The following is an 18,896-nucleotide window of genomic DNA, read 5'->3' on the forward strand; positions in this document are numbered from 1 at the left end:
GACACTTTTGCATTTATTGGTTTAGCTGATATTATGTGATCTAGCCATTTATTTATGATTTTGCCTGCTTTAAAATAAAATAAAGTTAAAATCAATGTGCTCAACTTTTACAGACAGAAACATTGCTTTCTGTTTTAGTAATTCTTATTCTCTAAATACATACACTTTTTACCACTAGCAGCTATTTACAAACAATCCAGTTTGTTTTTAAATACTTGAAAATGCTTTCTGCATTTGCTTTATAGATATTGTATTATTTATTAAAACTTTAAATGGCTCAGGTTCATTTACTAGAAAGATGAAATAAAGATTATCTACCATTGACGGAGAACCTCAGGCTTGGGAACTTAGGGGTTGATTTACTAAAACTGGAGCTTCCAGCTTATTTTTGTCAAAGCTTAATTGAACAATCTGAAGTTAGAAGCTGATTGGCTACCATGCACAGCTGCACCAGTTTTTGCACTGTCCAGTTTTAGTAAATCAGCCCCAGTTTGTTCAACTTCTTAGAAAATGTTATACAAGTGTATGTGGCAACTGTTGTTTTGGGGAAGGTATGAAGTGTTTTTGTAGTAAAATCTGTACTACCACTTGTACCTACAGGTAAGCCTATAATAAGTATTACTTGTAGGTACTGTGAATATCTCCTGAACTTGCACAGTTTAGGAGATATTCAGAGTGCATGCATGCTGATGACATCATCAGCATATGCAGAGCCTGTGCCAAAAACAGCAACTCCTGCACGCATGCGTGGGAGTGATGTCATTGCGACTTCGGCCAATCACAAAACCGGAGCTCGCTAACTAAGAAAAAACTGACTGTTTGCTGTAATTTGTGTAAGCATGGTATCTGGTATGTGTGCACGAGTAACAATGTGTTAGCCTTGTTTAGCCTCCATTTGTTATTTTTAGGCCGTCTAACAGGTGTCTGTAAGGTTGGAGAAATTGGGGCGTGATCGGAAAAGGATTTGATACCTATTTTGGCATTTTTCAGTAGGTGCAAATCCCTCTGAAAAAAGAAAAATGTCATCAATACGTGTGAATTTATTATGCAGAGTGGAGGAATATGAGAAATCCCTGCCAGAGGGGTTAACCGTGCGCCATGTATAAACCAGTGTAAGGGAAGCTAGCAAGGATTTGATTTTTCTCCGTTTTCTATATGGTAATCTTGATTTGCCATCAGCTGTAGCCTGTAGTGGGTTCAACGATACGTTGAAATCCCCTTCTAGTATAATGCATCCTGTAGCCAAGCTTTTCAGCTCATCGACCACATATTGACAGAAAGTGACTTGAGCCGAATTCGTAAAATACACGTTTGCCAAAGTGATTGGTATCCCATCCCAGTGTCCTTTAAGGAACAGAAATCTCCCTTCTGTGTCTGCATGTCGCTGTGATATTTCTAGAATTTTTGTGGAGCAATATTGATAGCCCTTAGATTTAGAGATATTCTTAGCAAGGGATTGTTGGGTGTACAGCAAAAAAGTACAGTCTCAGACAGCAGATAGCTTCCATTGTCCTTTCATCTGTAAGAAAAATCTGTTTAGTGCAATTCCAACTAATGTCAATAGATGGCGAGCAAGGATAATGTTTGCTGAGAAGACTTTCAGCAAGAAAGGTGAAAAGTTATAATCTGTAAAAGGCACTTTGCCACAAATAGGTAGGATTAGCCACCCAGGAGTGAAATATACAGATGACAGTTAACCCATGGGGACAAATAGGTAAGTTATGGTTGGAGCCAATGGGGCAGTGATGACTCGTACAATTGCAGTTAACTGCTTCAGCCCCGGAAGGATTTACCCCCTTCCTGACCAGAGCACTTTTTGCGATTCAGCACTGTGTCGATTTAAATCATATAAATATATAGTATAAATCATTCTTTAACCCTCCATCATATAAAATATATTATATTGACAGCTGTCAATATAGTATATTTTATATGATGAAGAGTTAAGGAATGATTTATACTATATATTTATATGATTTATGATTTAATTTATGATAGCAGCTTACAATTGGATTCGATTTTGATAACTTCCTTTCCTTTTGAGCGCTGGGATCAGTGAGGAATATTTTTATATTGTTTAGTGATATTAGTACTGTGTCGATTTAACTGCCTATTGCGCGGTCATGCGACCTGGCTCCCAAACAAAATTGACGTTCTTTTTTTCCCCACAAATAGAGCTTTCTTTTGGTGGCATTGGATCACCCCTGCGGTTTTAATTTTTTGCGCTATAAACAAAAAAAGAGCGACAATTTTGAAAAAAAAAACGCATTATATTTTACTTTTTGCTATAATAAATATCCCCCAAAAATATATAATTTTTTTTTTCCTCAGTTTAGGCCGATACATATTTTTCTACATATTTTTGGTAAAAATAAAATCGCAATAAGCGTTTATTGATTGGTTTGCGCAAAAGTTATAGCGTCTACAAACTAGGGGATCGTTTTATGGCATTTTTATTAATATTTTTTGGGACCATTGGCATTAATAAAGCGATCAATGATAAAAAATTGCATTCATTACTGTAAAAATGTCACTGGCAGTGAAGGATTTAACCACTAGGGGGCGGGAAGGGGTTAAGTGTGTGCTAGGGGAGTGTTTCTAACTGTCTGGGGGATGGGCTGTGCGTAACGTGACACTGAAAGCTGCTCCCGATGACAGTGTCCTGTCATTAGGCAGAACGGGGAGATGCTGTTTACACCGGCATCTCCCCATTCTTCAGCTCCGTGACACGCTCGCGGGTATCCCCACAGCGATCGAGTCCACGGGTCCCGCGGGCACGGTCACAGAGCTTGCGGCAGGCGCGTGCACAGTGGGAAATTCAAAGTAACGTGCGGCTTTGCCCAGCCATGCCATTCTGCCGATGTATATTTGCCGACAGTGGTCAGCAAGTGGTTAAACGTGTCATCACTTGTAACTTGCATCTTCAGCTCTTAAGATGTGAGCAGAGATAGATGGGTATCACAAGGAGAGAAAACCAGGTCGGGCAAAAATTTATCAACGCACCTCATCCCAATTTTAACAGAATGAAGAAGACGGAAGGGGCTGGGCGGGATTATTACAGTGCTATAGAAATAGAGAAACTGTATAGTATAAAAATAGAAAAAACAACTTTATTTAATATAATAATAAAAAATAGAAATAGAGGTAAGTTCAAAATTCTGAAATCACAGATATCAATACCAGTACAATGATTAAGAGTACAATGACCAGAATCCGTCAATTCATTCAGATCGAAAACTTCTTGGCTATTCTGATGGAATCCCGACATGTTTCGCCTACACAAAGGCTTCTTCAGGGGAGCCAGTAATTTGACATAAAGTAGTGTATAAAACAAGAAAAGAGATTCACTGTGGACAAAATACAACAGATTTAGTGAATTAGGTCATAAAAGTGAAATGCAGCCCAGACTCTAAACACGCTCACAAATAAAAAAAATAAAAAAAAAATTATATTATTGGGCTGGAAAAGCCAGTTATACATTAAGTTGAATAGCTATGCCTACCTAACTCCAAACAAGAGCCCCGCCCACACGATATAATAGGGACACCTTTAATGCGTGGAGAGTGGACCAGTCCCAAAATTCCCCAAATGGTGGCTGCAGGAGATAAATGGAACAGACAGATATCCACTATCATTAGAATTGAAAAGGCCTGAAAGGGCTCCCGTGATCGATTTACCGAATTAAGGGAGATGCCAATGTAATTTAAGGTAAAACATCAATGAGAGCCTACCTGAGCAAGTTGGTATTTGGTGTGTCTCATAAAAGGAACAGATAACTGCGAATAAGCAGGTCCAGGATAGGATGTAGTGTCAGGGTGTGGACCTAAATTATGATTAAATCAATAAGGAGTTACCCTAAAAAAGGCCAATATATATAGTGTACAAAAGAAATGGATAAATGAAATTATTCATAGAAAAAAAAAATTTTTTTTTTTTTATTTATTTTTTTATTTTTATTTTTATTTGGTTAAGCTATGGTTTTTAAGGATGGCATTGTGCTCAGATTTCTTAAATAGATCTCTACAAAAAGAACGCTTATCACAGTATCACAGTTCAGGTGTTGTCTTGAGATCTGGTTCCCTTGGCCAAGTAAGGGGATTTGCCACAGTTGAGGCCCATGCGTTTGTTGAACTTCGATTTTTTAGTGGAGAGCGGTTTTGAGGGGGGTGCCTGTGGAGTGTGGAGGGGAGAGGTTCCCTGAATTTGAAGGTGGAATTCTTTGTACCAGTCTGGTAATTCAATCAGTGGCAGATTTAGCTGATCGCAGAAGACTGGGATATCCTCAGGCATTCACAGGTAATATTGTTTCCCTTGATATGTGGATGTTGAGGGCAAATGAAAAGCGCCAGACGTAGGGTATCCCTTTTTCTTTTAGAACGGCCAGCAATGGGCGTAAAGCTGTTCTGGAGTGTGATGTGTGAAAGATCCTGAAATAGTGAGATATTTTGTTCATTGAAGAGGATTTGGTCATTCCGTGTGGCCTTGTTAAGAATCTCCTCCTTAAGTGGGAAGCTGTGCTGGCAGCACACATTGGGGGTTATTTACAAAAGGCAAATCCACTTTGCACTGAAAGTGCACTTGGAAGTGCATTCGCTCTAAATCTGAGGGGAAGATCTGAAACAAGGGGAAGCTCTGCTGATTTTATCATCCAATCATGTGCAAGCTAAAATGCTGTTTTTTATTTTCCTTGCATGTCCCCCTCGGATCTACAGCGACTTTACTTCCAAGTGCACTTTCAGTGCAAAGTGGATTTTCCTTTAGTAAATAACCCCCAATGTCTCTTGGAGGGATTGTATCAGTGGGATGGGGATTCAGAGCCCTGTGTTCCCACACAAAATCTATCTCATTGTCTTTAGAGCGACCGAGAAGTTAATTGAAAACAACCTGGAGTGCTTTCCTAATCTGGGGTGGTGCCACCGTTTCAGGGATCCCCCTAACCCTGATGTTCTGCTTCCTCCCTCTGTTATCAAGGTCCTGCAGATGCCTGTTAATGAGAATTAAATGAGTGGGGTGGGATGAGACGGCCGTCTCTAAACGCTCCACTGCTCTATCCCTTTTAGCATCTGGTCTCTCTGTATGAGATATAGGATCAGACAGGGCTAGAAGATCAGCTTGTAAGTCAGTGATAGCAGAAGAGAACGTATTGTTTATATCTGCCACTATCTGTGTCATTTCTGATAGTTGGAGAGGGTGGTCTGTGTACGCAGGCTCCCTTACCATGTCCTCAGAAGCCAACAGGGAGTCTTCACTGTATTCAGCCTCGTGCTGCAGGAGCGCCATTTTGGCTGCAGAACAGCCTTGGATGCAGTGGGTCCGAGTCCCAAAAAAATTGGGTATGCTGTGGGAACCTGGAGTGGAGAGTGATTGGCGTTGACTGGGGCCAGGTGTGTGCCTGTCACGCATGCCCATTACCGATGCTGAGAGGCTGGAAGGGGTTGTTTTCAGCCGTGGGTGTGCAGAGTTCTGTTAGTCAGCATCCATTCCTGTCGAGCTCCAGGCCAATCCCCCCAGGTGAAAGATTTTAAACATCTTTATAACAAAATAATAAAAAAAAAAAGGGAAATTAGACAAGCATTGCTAAAATATATATCAAAGCAAATATTGTCCAGATATCACAGATCACACCACCACCATTTACACCAAGGTAGGTATCCTGAATGGTTGCAACAGTGTCCAAGACATAACAATTAGCCGTGTTCCATCAGGGGAGGTGTAAATTGGTATGGCATGATGTGGCTCAGCTCTACATGTTACACGCCTGGGCATGGTTACATAGTGCCACACTTAGCCATCATGTCTTCCCTGGAAAACACCCGCATACTTACCCACTGAAAGTATTAGTTCAAATATTGTTTTAAGCTCAATCAGGCCATTTTGATAGCTGTGCCTGCAATGTTAATGACAGTGTGGGTTTATACAGGGGTTGATTTTCTAAAACTGGAGTACAAAATCTGGTGATGTTCAGCTTCCAGGTTTTTTTGTCAAAGCTCAGTTGAACAAGCTGAAGTTAGAAGCTGATTGGTTACCATGCACAGCTGCACCGGATTTTGCACTCTCCAGTTTTAGTAAATCATCCCCCATGGTGCCAAGTGAGATATTTACTTTGTAGTCAGGTGTGCTTAGCAAGTGATACAAATGTCTGCCAAAGTACAATCATACACATTCTACATTTGTCCTGTTATTTTACTGTGTTTCCTGCTTGACACGGGCAAGACAGAACCATCAATGCTCTTCTTGGCATGTTTATGGACAGAGGGAAAGGGTACAGTATCCAAAAAGGTTCTTCCAGCAACTAGAGGATCACAGAACCCCCAGATAGCACTTTTCAGTTGTAGCAGTCATTAAAATGTTAGTTGCTCCGTTTGTTTTTGTTTTTTAATCACTGTTAGTATCAAGCAGTATAAATGCTATCTGTACTATAATACCTTCATGTAACACACAATCTATCACTTTAGAACTAAATAATGGTTTGTTTTATTTATTTGTTAGGGTGAGTCAGGCCGACCAGGCAGAACCGGAGAACGTGGAGTGGCTGGAGCCCCTGTAAGTAGTTATGCTTTTATAGGTTGTAGTCATTGTATGGCAGAAGCAGAACCCAGCACACTCACAAAATGCAAGTGGAAGAACTAAAGCTTTTTTTTCTTATTGTTGTTTACAGGGCAATAGAGGACCACCTGGCATGTCTGGTTTTCCTGGCATGAAAGGCCACAGAGTAAGTGTGTACACTAATCACATCATGCAAATACATTTATACATAATGACCTTTGGTTAATTACTTGACCTCCGGAAAGTTTTACTCTTTCATGACCAGAGCATTTTTTTCCTATTTAGCACTGTGCTACATTAACTGGAAATTGTGCGGTCATGCAACACTGTACGCAAATAACATTTACATAACTTTTTAACACAAATAGAGATTTTTTTTTCGTTGGTATTTGATCACAACTTTTTTTTTTGCTGTATAAATTTAAATTCTGTTATAACATTTTGCAAACAAATAATGTTTCCTAATCAATGTAGGCCAAAATATAGTCTGCTACATTTTTTTTGGTAAAAATAACCTAGTATTATTTAGTGGATTTCTTATTGGAAAATGAAGAAATTAAAAAAAAAAATTTTCTTTCAAGAATTGTTTTTTTTATATTTTGTCACCAGTGCATATGACTGGTGTGGCGGTGATCATGAATACTAATTGGTGACAATATGGTAACAATGATTTATAACAAATCATGAATAAATAAAGAAATACCAGGACTTTTTTTTTATTTGACTTGTTAAACATTTTTTTTTTTACTTTTTTTTGTTTATTTTAAGTTTATTTTTTTTACATACTTTCATCCATTCACCATAGTGGCACTGTACAACTCTGGGGGGTGATTAGAGATTGTTTTTTACACTGTTATTGCTTATAGCAGTGATGATCACTGCTATAAGCAATAGTTAACTGTCATGAATGGCTTTCCATTCATGACAGCTTGCTTACTGTTCACATGCTGTGATTTTCAACAGCTAATCACATGGTGTAGGATGCTGTGATTGGCCCAGATACCATGTGATAGCTGTGGACTAATCTAAGCATTACAACAGTACAGGGGCGGATCCAGGGGGGGGCAACGGGTCAATTGCCCCCCCCCGAAAATATTTCACTTCAAGGCTTTCTCCCTCCGCCACCTATTTACGTTTGGCGAGGAATCGTCTAAATGCAGTTGCAGGGACTTTATTTCTGCTTCCCCCACTCCAAGATGGCTTAAGACATAGTCAGTGTGCCCCATCCATTCATTTAGAGGGGCCCAGGCGGTGGCGTCCTTATGGGGGGTAAAGACCATGGTAAAACTGGGGTCGCCGCTACACGCTGTGTAGTATTATTTGCAGAGCGGTGCGGACGTGCCCAGTGTTACTTCCCAGTCAGGCGGAGTGATCTCCACCCGACAGGAGCTTCCTAGTCCCGGCTGGCGTGACGTCATATTTCAGAGGCCGGGAGCGCGAGATTCAAGACAAGATGCTGTCCGACCTGTGAGCCCATCTGCACTGTCTGCAAGTGAGTGATCACTTAACTGCCTTAACTCCTTAACAGTGTGTTAGCTGTGTGAACTGCTGAAGTGGTTAACACTTGGAGGGAAGGGGAGGGGGGAGGGGTGTTAATGCAGTTAGAATGGTAATTGTAATACACAGCATGGAGGGGGGTAATGTACTCACTGATGCATTCATGACCAATGGCAATTAATTAACCCCTTTGTGCTGCATTAGTGGCAGTGGCACCATCATTATTAATTAACCCCTTTTATGCTGCAGCATGATGGGGTTGAAAAAAAACACTGCTACTAATGCAGCACAAAGGGATTAATTAATTGCCATTGGTCACAAATGCGTCAGTCGGTACATTACCCCCCTCCATGCTGTGTATTACAATTACCAATCATCATCATCATCATGAGCCACAGCACCTGTATTGTGTGATTATCATGATGATAATGATGATATAGAATGACATTAAAATTCATCTTTAGGCCTCATTCACACAGGGGGCATGCTGCAGAAATGCGGGCTGTCTTTAACTGACTTGGGGATGGATAAAGTGTGGGATATACTAAAAGGAATGTTCCATAAAGTTTTGTACATATCCCTGTGCTGGCATCCCATTTATTTCTAATGACACACACAGCTTTTGTGTCCCAATATGTCCTGCGTGGGTCTCAGAATGCTTGCCAGGTGCCTTCAGGTACCCACACCAGCATGTCATATTGGGACATAGTGGCTGTGTCCATGCAGCGATGTGTTAGAATACAAATAAATGGGATGCCGGCATGGGGATGCATCTAACACTTTAAAACAGTGTCACTGTTTTAAACAAGGTTATGACTGTATGATATGTTAAATACATATATTTTAATACAAACGTGTTCTATAAGCAACACCTTATTTTCTGGCAGTGCCCCTCCCGAGACTAGGCTCTGGATCCGCCTCTGCAACAGTATGCAACCTGTTTATGAATGAAAGCCATTTTGACAGTTTGCTTACATAACAACATGGGATTGATATGAGCGGACACAGTCGTCATGAGATATCGCTGCTGCGTGCTCCAGGGGGAAGGCTAGTGCGCATGTGCTAAGTGACTGATGGGTATTTTGCCCAGCCTGGCCGTGCCGCCCGTCCACAGTAAATGTGGCAGAAAGCAGTTAATCTTTTGTCTAAATGCTGTAATATTAGTAGACTAGACTTATATAGTACAGGTTGCATTAATTTTCTTCTATTCTACAGGGTATTGATGGAAGGGATGGCGCAAAGGGGGATACCGGTGCTCCTGGACTTAGGGTAAATAATTATTTATTATGTATTTCACAAAAAATATAGTTAAACTGAGACTGCTGGTAACAGTAGTATTCCTGAACAGGTAAGTTCCCCTTTTTTTGCGAATAATTCAGCAGCATGATGCAAACGAAGGCAGCTCCAAGGACAGATGGTCAGTAATAAGTGAATTGTGCAGATTGAGCACCCCAAACTTTAAAAAATCCATATCAATGTAACAGAAAAAAAGAAGAGAAAACCCTCAAATACCACCCCTGCAAAAGCCTAACTTAAAAATTTCCATCAACATACAATAAAAACCAAGATGTCGCCAACATAAATGAGAAACCCAAAACAGTATTGCCTGAAACAAAATCCCACTTTTATTAAGGGAAGCCGTGCTGAACAAAAACAGGTCAATCTAAAACAAAGGCCCTATCAACAGAAAATAATAAAGAATGTACACCTAAAATGAAATGAAAACCCCAATATATCACCCACCTGAAGCAAAAGACACTTTTTGAGGGAAGTTTTGAGGCAAATAAAAAAGTTTGCTATAGATAGGACACCAGCTAAAAGTAACCATTAACCTAAAATAAACCACAAAATATAGTTATTTAAAATAAAACTAACCCTAATCTCTCCCTGTGTAATTTCCTTTCCCTTAAGCAGCTTCTAGTTCCTTGACAGTAAGGCTGCTCTGTGTCCCCACTTTTATAGTGACTCATTCATTGGAGAGTCTAAGCTTGCTAGCCATACAGGCCAAAGATTTGCCAGGACCAAACATCTCAAACCCATGGTAATGGAAAACTCGAACCTCATCCCTACTTCACAGTATGAAAATATGCAAGAGATGTCAGGGATATTTTTTTCTAACGCTTTTTACCAGTTGTTAGGATTATGTAAATTCATTAATGTCCATAGTCAAGGCATAAGTGAAATCTAAGGTTGCTTTCACAGCAAGACATACTATGGCTTGCTACTGTGGGCATTGGGGATACCTAAACATACAGAGTATCTGCAAATGCACCTACAGTACATAGCGGGAATTATGGTGCAGTAGATAGCTGAAAGTAGTGGTTATTTATTTATTTTTTCACGAGTTTAGGTGTGCTGCCAGCACATTCCAAATTAATGACCTACCCAATGCCCGCACAATTATAAAAGGTCCATTACTTCCAATCAAGTACTCAAGTATACATTTTATTAAAACATAAATTCACGCTATTTCATGCAATAACCTGCAAGGTATCCAAATGCCTGCAGGATAAAGTTCTCATTCTAGCAGGTAAATAAATAAATACATGTATATTGTACAGAATTCCCTATACATAATAATCAAATCAGAAAAATAGTATTTGACTGTCATTGAATGTATTTTTGTTTTTCTTTTAGGGAGAACCTGGTGCACCTGGAGACAATGGATTACCTGGCAGTGCAGTAAGTCATTTTGTTTTTCAATAAATAAATATATCACATCTCAGGTTCATTAGCAATTTAGCCTTGGCACTTTACATGGTCTTTTTTTTTTGTTACATATATTTTGATAGCACATGAGAATGTGTAACATTCAATCTGCCTTGTCATACAACATAACGACTACACACCAATTGAGGCTCAGCTCACACTACTGCGATGCGACTTACAGAGCTTATATGTGGTACCACTTTAATGCAACTTCTTCTAAAGGCCCATACACACGATCAGACTTTTTGACAACAAACATGCAAATTAGCTGTTTTGGAGCAGCATCCGACTGTTGTACGCTCCATCGGACAAACTTTTTCGGTTTTCATCAGACTTTTGTTGGCTGTGCGAATGGACAACCTTTCTGGCAACAAAAGTCCGATGGAGCAAAGTCTGATCGTGTGTACAGAAGACCATAGGACTTTTGTACAAAGTGCAAACAGGCATGCTCAGAACCAATGCAAAAGATCAGACAACAATTCAGAAGTTGACCAAAGGTGGCGGTAAAGAGCAGAATAACCACACAATTTGGTGAAAGTTGGCTGAAAAAGTCCTGCCGTATGTATGCAATACAAGTTCAGGGCCGACACCCTTTGTACAAAAATCCACAGGAAAGTTTGTACAAAGTCTGATCGTGTGTATGAGGCTTTACTTCTGAATATTCTATGGGGCCAAGTCGCACTGTAAATCACACCAAAGTAGTGCAGGAACCTTTTCCAAAATAGCATCATTCTGAGTTGCCTTGATTAGAATGGACACCATTGAAAACAATGTTATTACTCAAGTGGTTCTGTGTGACTCAAGTCACCTCAGAAGTCACACTAGTGTGCACCAGCACCAGTGCCAAATTGTCGAAATATGCAAGAAACATATTTCAAGACAGCAAACTAAAGACAAAAACATGACACCACAAATTTGATATTATTACTCAATCACATTTAATCTGAATAAATATATTAATATATTAGTTAATAAAATAATGTTATATTTATTATAATGACAATAACGTTATTTTTGCATGTTCATGTGTGTTTAATAAATAGAAAATGAAACAGTTATATGACTACCATTATGCAACTAAATAATATTCCATTTCATTTTAGGGTCCAAGAGGTCAATCTGGTGAAAGAGGCCGCCCTGGATCTCCTGGATCAGCTGTAAGTTACCTTTGCTTGATATAAATTTTGATCATAAGTTAAACTGAAATAATGTGTTAATTTGAAATAATGGCAACGTGCATGCAATGCCAATGGCAATTAAAGAATGTGGGCATCTTAATGCAAGGAGTGAGCATGTCGTTGCTTTAATTTATCAGTCATGGTCATGGTGAGTCATGCTGAAATTTAGGGCGTAATTTAGGAAGTAGTGCTAGTAGGTGTTTTGAGTTAAAACGCAGGGTCATTTTTGCATAGAGCAAGGAAAGGTTAGGACTTATGTCAGGCTCTTATTGCTTATTCTGTACCCAGAGGAATAATTACCCCTTACATACTGTCCAATGTACCAGTAACATATGACAAGAACACCTTCAAAGGGGGGGGCACAAACAGCATTCAAATAATTTATTTATTAGAAGTTAGGTGCTAAATCAGGTCTGTATCTTTATCTGTGTTTTGTTCATTAACCACCTCAATAGAGGGCACTTACACCCACTTCCTGCCCAGGCCATTTTTCAACTTTCAGCGCTGTCACACTTTGAATGACAATTGTGCAGTCATGCTACACTGTACCCATATGACATTTTTATAATTTTCTTCACATAAAGAGAGCTTTCTTTTGGTGATATTTAATCACTGCTGAGTTTTTTTATTTTTTCCTAAAAAAAAAAAAAAAAACACACAAAATTTAGAAAAAAAAGGTTTCTTAGTTTCTTTTTCTGTTTCTGTCTGATAGGTGGCACTGGTGGGCACTGATAGGTGGCACTGGTGGGCACAGATAAGCGACATGGATAGTCAGCACTGATGGGCATGGATGGGTGGCATTGATGGGCAGCAGTAAGGGGCATTGATGGGCAACAGTGATGGGCATTGATGGGCAGCACTGATAGCCAGCACTGACTGGCATAACTAATGGCAACTGATTTCTGGCACTTGTGGGCACTGATTTCTGGCACTTGTGGGCACTGATTGCTGGCAAAAGTGGGCACTGATTGCTGACACTGTGAAAAGATGCCACTAATCGGCTCTCCTCTCCTCACACTCTGTCAGTGTGAGGCAAGGATCGCCGATAACCGGCATTTCCATGTTTACATGTGAACAGCTTTGATGTGACACAGCCGATCACATGGTTAAACAGCCGTGGCTCTTTACAGAGATCGGGGTCGTGCTGTGTCCTAGCAACAGGGCGTGCTTGAGATCACCACGCTGCACGTTCCCGTGGGCGCGCAAGAGCAGTCATTCTGGGAAGCCATCATATGACATTTACCCAGAACAAGCGCCACACCACCCAGCCGTCATTTGACAGTGGACGAGTGGTGGTTAAAGTGTTTTCTTATCTCTCTCCATAGCACTATGTCCTGTGGCTTTCTCCTGCTCTGTTCTTCTGTTATTAGCCTGCTAACTTCTGACAAGCTCTCCGTCACAGTAAATAAAAGCAGCCAGAGTTTCTTTGGGACGTCATCTTTGTAGTCTAGCCATCTTCCTTAACCCCCCTAGCGGTAATCCCGAGTCTGGCTCGGGTTGGGATTTTGATAACAGGAGCGGTAACCCTGAGCCAGACTCGGGATCGCATCGCTGGATGCAGGGGAGGACACAGGGAGAGTTACTTACCTTGTCCCCTGGATCCAGCGATGTCCTCCACGCTGTGTGATTGAGTTGTCCTCCACTCGATTCACAGTGCCAAATGCCGCTGGAGCACCATTCCCTGTGACGTTACGGCGCACGGGAGCGGAGAACGGCGGCACATTCAAAAAAGTAAAAAGACACAAAACACACACACAGCACTGTAATCTTACAGATTACAGTACTGTATTAACAAATACACATCCATTTTGTCCCTAGTGGTCTGTGCAGTGCCCTGCATGCACTTTTATATTATAAATACAGTTTTTTCTGCCTGAAATTTGGAGATTGTCCATAGCAACCAAAAAGTGTCCCTTTTTCAGTGTTTTAGGATTTGATTACAATATTGAATAATCTTTATTCTTATTTATTATATTATAAACTTTATCATACCCGGGATGTCTGCTAGACTCTGGTTTGAACATATTTAAGAGAGTTATTCCTAAGAATTACAGGGCTACAATATAAAACGCCAAATTTCCATGCAAAATAATTGTACTGCTTTTAGCACCTAAAACCAGACTGAATCATACCGCCAGGGAGGTTAATGTCTTCTCATTTGCCTCTTTTTTCCTTTTAAGAGATGTACCCAGAAAATACTCTTTTGTTAATACTCCTTGATATTTTTCATATTTTAACATTGTTGAACAACTTTGACTTACAATTCTATTGTGATACATAACCCTACAGTTACATCCTCGATTGAGATACACTCTCTAAGCTCTTTTTCAAAAAATGAATAACAAATATTGAAAAAAAATATCTGCTGAAGACAGCAGATATATATGTAAAAATTATGTAGGGAGTTTTGTTTAATCTCTGTGTATCATCTGAGGCTGTTCACTTCACTTGGTATATGTGAGGGTTTACATCCACATTAAGCATGGAGTGTACAGGCAGGTAAAGCTAATAAAAATACTTTTTGGATTTTAAAAGTAATATTAATTGAAACAATGTTGTTTAGTATTGCAGCAGAAGTTCAGATAGGACATAAAGTCATATTAATTTACATTTCTTCATTTTTGTGTATTCCAGGGTGCACGTGGCAACGATGGAGCTCCTGGAGCTTCTGGTCAACCTGTAAGATTATTTTATATTTTATGTTTGTATTGTTTTATTATTTATTGTATTGTAATTTTAGTGCTTAGTAATGTGTTATTTAAAAGGATAACCTTTTTTTCTTGACAGGGTCCTCCTGGCCCCCCTGGTAATTCTGGATTCCCTGGTGGTCCAGGCCCCAAGGTAACTGTGACCTAATATTCACCCAAAGGACAAGAGAAAAACAGACTTAGCTATATATTTTAAAATACAAAAAAAAAACAACTGCTTCTCCAGAAAAGATCTACCATAGGGCTATACAGTATTTTTTAAGATAGGTGTGATACAAAATCATATCGTCATCATTGTAAAGAAGGCATACTATAGTGACGGTGGTTTTAGAGCTGCTAAACAGTAAGTACAAGTAATGTGCTTACAAGTGTTTGTTTTTGCATCATCTTACATGATCATTATGGAGAGTGATATGAAACACTAATACAAAAAAAAAAGAAACAATTTATTTTCCTCTTGTATGTATGTTCCTCAGATAAAGAGTCAAAAAAGTAGGCACTCCTCCATCAAAGACTAACCATATCAGTAAATCAACAAACGAGATGATAGGTAACTATAGTTACCAATCATCTTTTCCCTTGTTCTACTGCTATCAAGCACTAACCCTGATTAAATTAGTAGAACATTTTTACTTTCTATGTGAATTTACACAAATTTTATTGAATAAGGTAAAGCAAAGTGAAAATGCTATCCAGTCACGTGCAAGGGAACTCAGAAAACATAGGATTTGGAAGATTATAGTCAGCACAACAATGTCTAATTCTTAAAGCTTAGTCAAAATTAACTTTGCAAATAGAAAATGAATTTAGCTTAGTGAATGAGGTGATGTTGTATTGACTTCAATCACCATATCTTGTTCAAATCTTTTTTTCCCTTGCAAATGATTGGTATTCATTACAAAATTAAATTTTCTTAATTTCACTTAATTTACTTAGATAAGGGAAAACGTACTTTGACTGTAAACATACTCTGCTGTTTTAGTAAATCAACCCCACTGTTTTTTTTAACTCAATCACTACACGACAGGACCCCAGCTGCTACTACAAAAGTGATTTATTTTAGTTTACATGATTTAAATGGCAAGTAGAAAAACAGAGATTGGAGAAAACAAGACAGCATGAAAACACAAATACCTTTGGTGAAGATTATCTTTCCTAGAACTGAAAAATGTATACCTGGTGAGGATGGTTTATTCTGAGTATGGATGGGCCGAGCGGACCCCTGTTCAGTTCGCACCAGAACTTCCGAACACTGCGAAAGTTCGGACCCAAATAATGAACCCCATTAAAGTCAGGGGGATCCGAATGTCAAAAATCAAAAGTGCCTATCTTGAAGGCTTATATGCAAGTAATTTGGCATACAATGGTTATAGGGGTCCGGTAATGCACACAAAACGATATGGCATTAAACTGGCAGTAACACACACAGAACTATATGGCTTTAAACTGGCAGTAACGCACATAGAAGTGAATGGCGTTAAACTGGCAGTAAAGCCCAAAACTATATGGCGTTAAACAGGCAGTAACGCACACAGCACTATATGACGTTTAACTGCAAATAACGCACACAAAACTATATGGCGTTAAACTGACAGTAATGCACACAAACCTGTATGGTCCTAAACTGGCAGTAACGCATAAAACTATATGGCGTTGAACTGGCAGTAACGCACACAGAATTATGACATTAAACTGGCAGTAACACACACAAAAAGCTATATGGCGTTAAACTGACAGTAACGCACACAAAAGTAAATGGTGTTAAACTGGCAGTAACACAAAAAAACTATACGGCATTAAACTGGCAGTAACGCACACAGAACTATATGGCGCTAAATTGGCATTAACGCACACAAAACTATATAACATTGAACTTGCAGTAACGCACACAAAACTATATGGTGTTAAACTCGCAGTAACACACACATAACTATATGGTGTTAAACTGGCAGTAACGCACACAGAAGTAAATGGCATTAAACTGGCAGTAATGCACAAAACTATATGGTGTTAAACTGGCAGTAACGCACACAGCACTATATGGTGTTAAACTGGCAATAACGCACACAAAACTATATGGCATTAAACTGGCAGTAATGCACACAAACCTATATGGTGTTAAACTAGCAGTAACGCACAAAACTATATGGCGTTAAACTGGCAGTAACACACACAGAAGTAAATGGCCTTAAACTGGCAGTAACGCACACAAAACTATATGGCATTATACTGGCAATAACGCACACGGAACTATACAGTGTTAAACTGGCAGTAACACACACAGAACTATATGGCATTAAACTGGCAGTAACGCACACAAAACGATATGGTGTTAAACTGTCAGTAAGGCACACAAAACTATATGGAGTTAAACTGGCAGTAACGCACATAGAAATAAATTACGTTAAACTGTCAGTAACACAATCAAATAGATGGTGTTCAACCATCACTACAGTGAAACTATCTGAGCTGTCCCTACTCTAGTTGCACACTATGCAAAGCTAAATGATGGTGCTCCCCACTACACTCACACTATCACTAGACTGACACTAAACTAATATTCTACACTGACAATTGAAGCAAAATAGCACAGTATAGCACACTAACTAATAGTCCTGAACAAAGCCATGTTCTATCTCTCTCCACGCCAAAATGACAGTGTCCAATCATGACTGACAGTGCTCTGTGCCCTTATTGGCTGAGGATTTCACTGCTTCAGCCAATCAGGGCTTGCAATGCACTGTTCAGCGCTGCAATGCATTGTGGTCAGTTCGGGGGGGCGAACAAACAGTCGAATGACCCGTTTGTTTTGCTGTTCATCGAACGCCCCAACACCAAAAGTTCTGCCATTCCTAATTCTGAGATAAAACTTCTGTGAAGCCTTATTGGGAGCTGTATGTTAAGATACAGATTTTGTTTTGCAAATACCTTTTATGTGCATAAACCAAACATGAAACCACAAGTGAAACAAAAAGGCAGCGGCCCTAATTCATAACTAGATTTAGAGCAAAGTGCACGTGGTAGGGCTTGACACAGAGCAAATAAAACAAAACTTAAGGCCTTTGTTACCCTAAAATTAAATTATCCTGTTCCTTTAAAGCATATTATACAGCACAGTGCTTGTGCTGTGTCATTTGGACCTTTGTATTACCTGAAATACTCAGCGCTCATGTGACCGGCCGTCTCTCTCCTACTCCTGGCTGACATCAGCAAGGTGTTCTCAGCCCCTCCCACTGTATCTTTCAGATCCAGAGAGGGGAGAGGTGGCCAATCACGTTAGCGCTTAGCTGCGCTATGAAATAAGGTATATACCAGCTTTTTTTAATAAACCACACACACTCAGAGGCACCTATCATTAGGAAACACAGAGGATTGTATGAAGAGATCACAGTGGCTCAACAACCTCTTTAAATTTAACCTGTGGCCAGGTAATGGACCTTTAAATATTTACAAATTCTTAAGCCTGGTACACACTACAAGTTTTTTTTGGGTTGAACGGTGGTCCCCCGCACCCGAACACTCCATTCAGCGCTATCTGCTATTGCCTGAGAGCGCTGATCGGGAGTGGGCCGGCTGCTGATTTTGCAGCATGCTTGTTTGACAGAAGACGACCAAATGGTTGTCTTCTGTCGAAAAGACTGGCATACGAGCCCATTGTCTAACTTTTTTTTTTAACCGCCCAGTGTCTCTCGACATTCAACCCATGTGTACGGGATTTTAAAGCAACCCTGTCACTAGCTGTCACTAGTAAGACTGGAGTAACCCAGTACAAGAACTTTTGTTCTTCCAGACATCCCCTACATCACTACTGTATCCTATAAGTACAGAGTTCCAATACATATAAGTTTACCCTTTTACCTGCCAAAGAATTTGCAAGTTTGACTTGCCATTCTTGCGATACACAAACCTCTGCTAGTCCTAAAGCTCACTATTCCTACCTCTGTATCTTGGGTCAGCTTAACTGTTTCTACAAAAGCTGCATTTCTGAACCAGGAGAAAAATGTCTCATGTGTCTGACTCTGCAGTATGGCAAGGTTGGCTGTGCAGAATAACAAACCAGTAGAGAAGTAAAACAGTAAAATAAAATATTTGAATATTCAACTGTTCTCCATGATTTTACTTAATTTCATCTAAGTTTTTTAATGAATCAGAATAGTAATTCCTGTTTTTTGTATTTTAATAAGGCAGAGTGTTTCACCAATTCTGACTTTCATAAAAGGAATATCTAAGCATAGGGATTGTTTTTTTTTTTCACTCC

General features: G+C 39.6%; 1 protein-coding gene across 1 annotated transcript in view; it reads left to right on the forward strand.

Annotated features, from left to right (window-relative positions):
* COL3A1 (collagen type III alpha 1 chain) overlaps positions 1 to 18,896 on the forward strand; it is a 119,373-nt gene that overhangs the window by 51,398 nt on the left and 49,079 nt on the right. Inside the window, exons 9-15 of the mRNA XM_077448668.1 lie at positions 6,490 to 6,543; positions 6,659 to 6,712; positions 9,259 to 9,312; positions 10,681 to 10,725; positions 11,856 to 11,909; positions 14,565 to 14,609; positions 14,718 to 14,771. Of these exons, the coding sequence (XP_077304794.1) occupies positions 6,490 to 6,543; positions 6,659 to 6,712; positions 9,259 to 9,312; positions 10,681 to 10,725; positions 11,856 to 11,909; positions 14,565 to 14,609; positions 14,718 to 14,771 (360 nt within the window). The remainder of the gene's footprint in view (positions 1 to 6,489; positions 6,544 to 6,658; positions 6,713 to 9,258; positions 9,313 to 10,680; positions 10,726 to 11,855; positions 11,910 to 14,564; positions 14,610 to 14,717; positions 14,772 to 18,896) is intronic.

The sequence above is a fragment of the Lithobates pipiens genome, unplaced genomic scaffold (assembly GCF_037356315.1).
Source record: "Lithobates pipiens isolate NorthernLeopardFrog02 unplaced genomic scaffold, aLitPip1_a1.2 Scaffold_22, whole genome shotgun sequence".
Taxonomy (NCBI): domain Eukaryota; kingdom Metazoa; phylum Chordata; class Amphibia; order Anura; family Ranidae; genus Lithobates; species Lithobates pipiens.